The sequence below is a fragment of the Meles meles genome, chromosome 3, assembly GCF_922984935.1.
Source record: "Meles meles chromosome 3, mMelMel3.1 paternal haplotype, whole genome shotgun sequence".
Classification (NCBI taxonomy): domain Eukaryota; kingdom Metazoa; phylum Chordata; class Mammalia; order Carnivora; family Mustelidae; genus Meles; species Meles meles.
This window is the reverse complement of record NC_060068.1, coordinates 25,432,080-25,439,712: the sequence shown is the minus strand read 5'-3', so window position 1 is coordinate 25,439,712 and position 7,633 is coordinate 25,432,080. Positions and strand designations below refer to the sequence as shown.

Below are 7,633 nucleotides of genomic sequence, written 5' to 3'. Positions count from 1 at the left end.
TCCCATTGATCCTTATAAATGTCTGGTTATCTAGAATATGATGCCTTCTTGTTCTTGGAGAAGTATTTATTTACTGGAGATTAGTAAATAAATCTTCTCTTGTGTATTCCAGGCACTTTTCAAACTGCTGCTTCCATGCTGTATCTCAGCAGGGTTATTTAAGGGTAGAGACTCAGTTTTCTATTGTCCTCTAGCTCTCCTGGAGCTAAGTCTGCTGTTTTTTTTTAAAGTTCCTGGAGTTAAGGACCACTGATTGCAGAAACTCACAAATTTAAGCCCCACTTATAATTAAGGCCCAATATCATGGGGGCTGGTATTAGTGTAGGTCCCCCATACCTGGAATGCCTGGTGTGGAAGTCTTATCTGCTTGTTTTGTTAGGTCTGTAATCAAAAGAGTGAGACTGATATAAAGCAAAGGTCAAGCAAAGCTTTATTTTGCGCCAAGCATTGTGAATCAAATCAACCCGATGGGGCGTCTCTTACAAAGAGGCAACCACTCCCAGCCTCACAGACTAAACTTTTATAGAGCAAAGGCCATGTGGTTGAGCCTGGCCACACACAGGTGGCCAATGAGATTGCAACACACAGAGAAAACTACAGTCATGCTAGGTCACACACGGATGGCCAGTTGAATTTCAATTTACCCTAGTAGATATTTGAACTAGCCTATCACCTTGGTCATAATTGGCACACAAAAGGCAGGGCCCACTCTCCTTGGTAGCTAGGGAGACAGTATGTGTGCCCCACTGATTGGATGTCTCCACCTGGCCTGACCTGCCCTTTTATCTGGGCTTTGCTACTTGGGACTCATTTCCCAGACTTGCTTTTAAGTAAGTTCCTCTGGGAGGGGCAGGGTCAATCTAAGTTTACTGCATAAACAACAAAATGGCTCCCTCTGTCTAAGTAGGCCCTTACAGTTTCACAATACTTTTGGTGTCCCCTTTGTTTGTGGTTAGTCTTGCCAGGTACTTATTTCCTCCTATCCAAGTACTAACCAGGCCCGACCCTGCTTAGAAGCCAGGTACTTATTTCCTAATGTATCTGACCTTCCTACCATTTCTGATATGATCTTTTCTTCATAATTAGCTATGGAAAATCTATTCTTCCAGTTTCCAGGTCCTTTTCAGAATTAGTTACACTAATGTGTCTATTACCTCAGTGTATTTGTGGAGTGAGGGGATCTCAGGATCTTCCTACACTGCCATCTTCCCAATATGCCTGAATTTTAAGACCAAACACTCTTGACAATCCTTCAGCAGAGTTAACTAGTAATAGATTAAATTAACTAGTATATTGTAAACAAAGTTGTATGCACAAAGTTTACTTATTTATTTGTTTGTTTTTTACTAATTTTTAACAGAATACTCTGATTCACCATTGGAGAAAAAGACAGTGGGTAACTAAATTTGGTGCAGTTTTTCGTTTTTTATGACTTTCAACTTCCCCTCTCAGAAAGGTCAGTATCAAAACCTTTTGATTCTTGGAACTCTTACCACAATTTACAAACAAGAATTACTAATATGTGAAAAAAAAAATCAAAATTTAAGTAAAAATCAGGTTAACAAGTGTCTTATATTTTAAAAGTTTATTGAGTATATTACACCTCAAAAGTGAAATGGAAAATTATGAGTGGAAATATTTGGCATTTGAAATTTGGGGAACCATGTTGGAATTGGATATTAGGTCATATATCTATGGATGTACATTGCCCTAGGAAGGTTCCACCATCTCCATGTCTTTAAACCTTATAAACAAAAAGATATAAAATACTCTATGTATTTTTGTCAATTTATATGGCTTAACCCAAACCGCAGAGTTGTCATGTTCCAAAGATGCAGAAGCAATACCCTGGAGGTCACTATTTTGTATCATCTTTATTAGTGTAAAATGATGAAGGATGAGATTTCTAGTGGGGAAGCACAAGTTCATAATCATTCTCGGGGGTACAGGAAGAAGGACTAGTAACACAAGTCATCTTAACAAGGGCATATTCTGTCTCTGACCCATTTCTAAATGGCTTCACTCTTTTTCTGGTAGAGTCAATGTTCTCATAACCATCATCATTGGAGCTCAGGGAGGGCCTCCCACAAGGTCTGTGACTAATGATGGAGTAGCACAGTTCCTCAGAACCATTCTCATTTTCCTGCCAAGCACAAAAATAATATTAATAATAATAAATCAAAGATCCAGGACCATCCATCAAATTTGAATTAAGTGACTGCTCCTCCTTTCTTCTTGTCAGACAGTGGTTTTACACATCGAGTGTCCAAACCCTTTCTCCAAATCCTGATATCTAACAGACTTCATTTTAGCAAATATGTACTGTGCTCCAAGCTACTATTCATTATGTTTTCATTTCACTTCAAATAATAAAAGAGAAAAGAAGGATATTATTATCCTTCTGAATATCTAAAAAAAAGTACTTGTTTACATTAAGCCACACATATTCAGACATAATATATGCAATAATCATACCTCAAATAAGTAATTAATCAAACTATATAAAAATAAAGTTTTATAAGACAAATTAAAATTAAAATTTTGAGCTTAAATACATTCTCAGCTGCACTGACCATAAAAGAAAAATGAAAACATTAAGATACGCTACTGTAATTATATCAATAAAATGCTCGTGATGTACTATTAAAAGGAATAAACATTTTTATGTCTGTTAATTTCCACCATATTTGTAAATATAAATGCTAATTCCTGGGCTTAAATATTAGAAGGCAACATGGAAAACTGAAAAGAATTAATATTCTATGGTCATCAAATTATAAGTGTAAATTTATTTAATTTTATTTTTGTTATGATAGTTTTGAAAATTAAAATAATAAACTTCAGTAGAATTGGGTCAACGATAAGAATTTACTCGTCACTAAAATCAACAGTTAAAATACTGTTTTTTTAATTTTCTCTATTTCCTCATTAAAATTATAAAGAAAATTATTTAAAACATGAAATACTTTGATAAGCTCATTTAGAAATTAAAAGAAATCCTGTAGCTATCCTTAAATTAAATCATCTATATTTTGACATTTTTCCCACAAATTAGTTTTTTATTACCTGATTAGAAGTAGATGAAATATCCTTACCTGAAGGATTAAAAAAAAAAAACTAAGATTTTTATTTTATTTTTATTTTATTTTTTTACTATCACAAGTTGAGGAAAAAGGGGAAAAGGATAAAATACAGTGATAAAACTACAAGGAAGTCCACCATTTAAGCATGTGACATCTCATGTTATTATTGAGGTTTTCAAGCTCAATGGCAAAATCAGGAAAGAAGATATGTGAATACATGTGAATATATGTCCAGGAAGCATTAATGTCATGTGTCTGTGTAATTTGCTAAAATAAAGTAAATTTGCCAAATAAAAGCAGATTTCAGAATTGAGTAATGAAATTTTCTTCACAAACATGCCATGACAATAAAGTATGGCAAGTTCAAAGAAAGAACAATTATATATGTAATTTAAGATAAATTCTAGGGGTTCCTGGGTGGCTCAGTGGGTTAAAGCCTCTGCCTTCGGTTCAGGTCATGATCCCAGGGTCCTGGAATCAAGCCCCACATCCAGCTCTCTGTTCAGCAGGGAGCCTGCTTCCCTTTCTCTCTCTCTGCCTGCCTCTCTGCCTACTTGTGATCTCTGTCTGTCAAATAAATAAATAAAATCTTTAAAAAAAGATATAAATTCTATAAAGCTATCATAGGAAAATCTTAGTTCTTAAAGACAATCATTTTAGAGGTAGATACTGAAGTAACAAGATTAACTATTTCAAATTAAATACAAATAATAAAGATTCAGGTTAATAGCATCTATAAGTGCTAAAGTAATTTATATTTTTGTTGTTAATCTGAAATACACAACTAGTAATTTTTAGAGAATTATTTATTTGTTCATATCCATTGTTTAAAGTTTATTTTGTTTTCATTTCCCTTGCCTCAGGAGACATACCTAGAAAGAAGCTGCTATGGACAATGTCAAAGAGGTTAGAAAACTTAGAAGGCATATATGGAATCATAGAAGATATTTGCAAATGACATATTTGATAAAGGGTTAATATTTAAAATATATGAAGAACTTATAAGACTCAAAAACAAAATAAAAATAATAATTGAATTACAAATGGGCAGAAGATATGAACAGAAATTTTTCCAAAGAAGATATGTAGACGGTCAACAGACACATGAAAAGATGCTCGACATTACTCATCTTTAGCAGAAAGCAAATAAATACTACAGTGAAATATCACCTCACACTAGTCAGAATGGCTAAAATCAACAACACAAGAAACAAAAGGTGTTAGTGAGGATGTCAAGACAAGGGAACCTTCTCTCACTGTTGGTGGGAATACAATCTGGTGCTGCCATTATGGAAAACAGTCTGGAGTTTCCTCTAAAAGTTAGTCTTCATCTTAAAGTATAGTTTGTCCGGTGTAAATACTGCTACTCTGGCTTTCTTCTGACATGCGTTTGCATGATAAATGTTTCTCCAACCCCTCACTTTCAATTTCCAGGTATCTTTAGGTCTAAGGTGAGCATCTTACAGGCAGCATATAAATAGGTCTTTTGTTTTGGTTTGTTTTCTCACTTTTAATAGAAACTATTTTCTGTCAACCGTATTTCAATTTTGGCTTTGTGGAGGAGCAGCTTAAGACCACAAAGTATTCATACCCATTCAGTGGCCTGCGCAGTGGGATGTGCACACCAGTCTTCAGTAGGGAACTGCTGAACAGGAACAGTGGGCACCTGCATGCCTTCAGACCAGTTTGGGATCTCAGGATGAGTAGTGATGAACTCAGGAACTGGAGCAGTGTGTTTAACCCTGAAATTCCTCCTTGGTCACAGCCTTTTCAGCAGTGGCCTGATCTTTCTTTTCAACCTCTTCAGAATCTCTGTAGAGGTAGAGATCAGGCACAAGCTTCCATGGTGTTCATGGGAAATGGTGCCACACATGTGCAGAACTTCCCCAGGGCCAACATCCCCCACATCAATCCACCAAGTGAGCGCCACTGTTGTTGTAAGGGATGGCGATGTCCACATAGCACAGGGGAGAATCTGTGTTACACAGGGCAGCTAACATAAGGTATCTCTGTGAGGGGCTTGGTGGTCAGCCCTGGGATCTGTAACCACCAGAAGTCTCAACTCCCAGAAGGCTGCCTGGATCTTGTTAGTGAAAGTTCCAGGAGTGAAGCCACCAGAAAAAGAAGTGGCTCTGGTAACATCAGCAAACTTCAGCATAGCTCACTGGCCAGTATTCCTGGATGTTAAGACACTGACATCAGCTGGGTTTTCAATGGAAAAAATAGGCATGAGCTGCCAGCAAAGCCTCTTCCATGTTCTCCTCAGATTCATGATGTACATGTCATCACTTTTCCTTTTGTAGATGTACTGTTGCATTTGGAAATCAAGGTTGGTACCACATAAAAGGGTTCCTGTTACAAGGAATTTGAGGACATCTTCATTTATTTTCAGACATCAAGGGCTCTGGACTTTGTGAAATTTTCCCTGTAAGTAATGGTGGGAACACAAACAATGCCATAAGGGCCCCTCCCTGGGTACTGTGGAAAGGGATGGGGCTTGTTTTTGTTTTTGTTGTTTTCATTTTGTTCTTTTTAAATATTCCAACACCTATGTCTTTTGATCGGAGCATTTAGCCCATTTGCATTCAAAGTAATTAGTGATAGATACATATTTAATCCCTTTTATTACTTGTTTTGTGGTTGTTTCTGGAAACTTTCTCTGATCATTTCTTATCTTTCTATTTTTTTAGGCTTTGCTGGTGTTCTTTAGTGATATATTTGAATTTCTTTCTCTTCATCCATTAGTTGGTCTTTGATATATGGTTGGTATTACATTTGTATACAATCTTTTCTGCAAATAGCAGTCTATATTTAGCTGATTGTCATTCAAGTTTGAACCCATTCTTTTCTTATTTTCCCCACACATTTGAAGTATATATTATTATATTTTATATCTGGGTTTGTTTTTTTTTTTTTTTTTGGTGTAAGTTCCTTGGCTGATTTTTACCGAAACATTTATTTTTACTGCTTCTGTTTCCTGTCTTTATATTGTCACTTCTGATCTTTCCTTTCCACTCAAAGCATCCTCTTTAATATTTTTTGCAGGACTGGTTTAGTGATTATGAACTCCTTTCATATTTGTTTGGGAAACAATCTCCTCTTCCATTCTGAATAATAATTTTGTTTTACAGAATATTCTTGGCTGCGTATTTTTCCCATTTAGCACATTGAATATATCATGGTACTCCTTTATGTCTTGCCAAGTTTCTGTTGGGAAATATAAAGCTAGACTTATGGGTCTTCCCTTGCAAACTAAGGACTTCTTCTATCCCGTTGCTTTTAAGATTTTTTTTCTTTATTGTTATATTTTGCAAATTTAATTACAATATGTCCTAGTATTGTTCTGCTGCTTTTCTGATTTTGAAGGGAGTTCTCTGTTCCTCCTGGATCTGGACATCTGTTTCCTTCCTCAGATTAGGGAAGTTTTCAACTATTATTTCCACAAATAAAGTTTCTTTGTCCTCTTCTCTCTCTCTCTTTTTCGTTTGTAGGACTTTATTTATTTGAAAGAGAGTGAGAGAAAGAGCATGAGCTGGGGGAGGGGCAAAGGGAGAAGTAGTCTCCCCGCTGAGCAAGGAGCCTGATGCGGGGCTCTATTCCAGGACTCTGGGATCATGACCTGAGCTGAAAGCAGTTGCTTAACCAACTGAACCACCCAGGTAGTCATCATTTTTCTCTATTTTCTTCTGGGACTCCTATAAGACAAATAATTTGTTTGATAGAGTCACTGAGTTCCTTAAGTCTATTCTCCTTGTGCATAATTCGTCCTCCTCCCTTTTGTTCAGTTTCATTGCTTTCCACTACCTCTGTCTTAGAGACCATTAATTAATTCCTCTGCTTCCTCTAAACTGCTGAACATTGAATCAGGTTTGTATTTAATCTAATTTATTGTGCTCATCTTCTCTCACTGATTCATTTTTATGCCTTTTGTCTCTGTGGTAATGGTCCCACTGGTGTCTACTATTGTTTTCTCAACCCAATATGTATCTGTATGATCATTGCCTTGAATCCTCTATCAGGCATGTTGCTTATATCTATTTTACTTAGATCTCTGGATAAGTCCTCACATTATTCTTTCCTTTGGGATAAGTTCTTCTGTCTTTGCATTTTGTCTAAATTTCTGTTTTCTTTTGTTTGTTAGAAAAGCCAGTTATGTCCCCTGCTCCTGAAAATAATGGCCTTGAGAAAAAGAGGTCATGTAGCATCTGGCACTTCAGGAAATGTCTCTGGTGTGCGCTGTGTATCCTCTGCTATTCTGTTCTTGGCTGCTCTGTCCTATAGGCCAGTTGCCTGCAGAGGCTCTCCTTGCCTGTTGTGGGCAATGTTTGGTCCCTGACTTAAATATGGTGAGTTTTAACTAGGTGTGCTCTAGTCTGCTTGTGTAATGAGACTTGACACCACCTCCACTGGAAGCGAGGCCCTGCAAAACTCTCTAATTAGGAGACATGGTGTAGGGAGGGGTTTTGCTGGTCATCTGGGGAAGGGTCCACTGCACTGAGACTGAGGCAAGTGTGACTGAAAAGTGCAGTTCCATCAGAGTACAGGTGTAT

At 36.7% G+C, this 7,633-nt stretch overlaps 1 protein-coding gene across 1 annotated transcript in view; it reads right to left on the bottom strand.

The window, feature by feature from the left end:
• Positions 1-1,861: 1,861 nt before the first annotated feature.
• GCSAML (germinal center associated signaling and motility like) overlaps positions 1,862-7,633 on the bottom strand; it is a 55,528-nt gene continuing 49,756 nt past the window's right edge. The window contains exons 4-5 of the mRNA XM_046000665.1: positions 3,067-3,095; positions 1,862-2,143 (exon numbers count right to left, since the gene is read on the bottom strand). Of these exons, the coding sequence (XP_045856621.1) occupies positions 1,907-2,143; positions 3,067-3,095 (266 nt within the window). The 3' untranslated portion in view covers positions 1,862-1,906. The remainder of the gene's footprint in view (positions 2,144-3,066; positions 3,096-7,633) is intronic.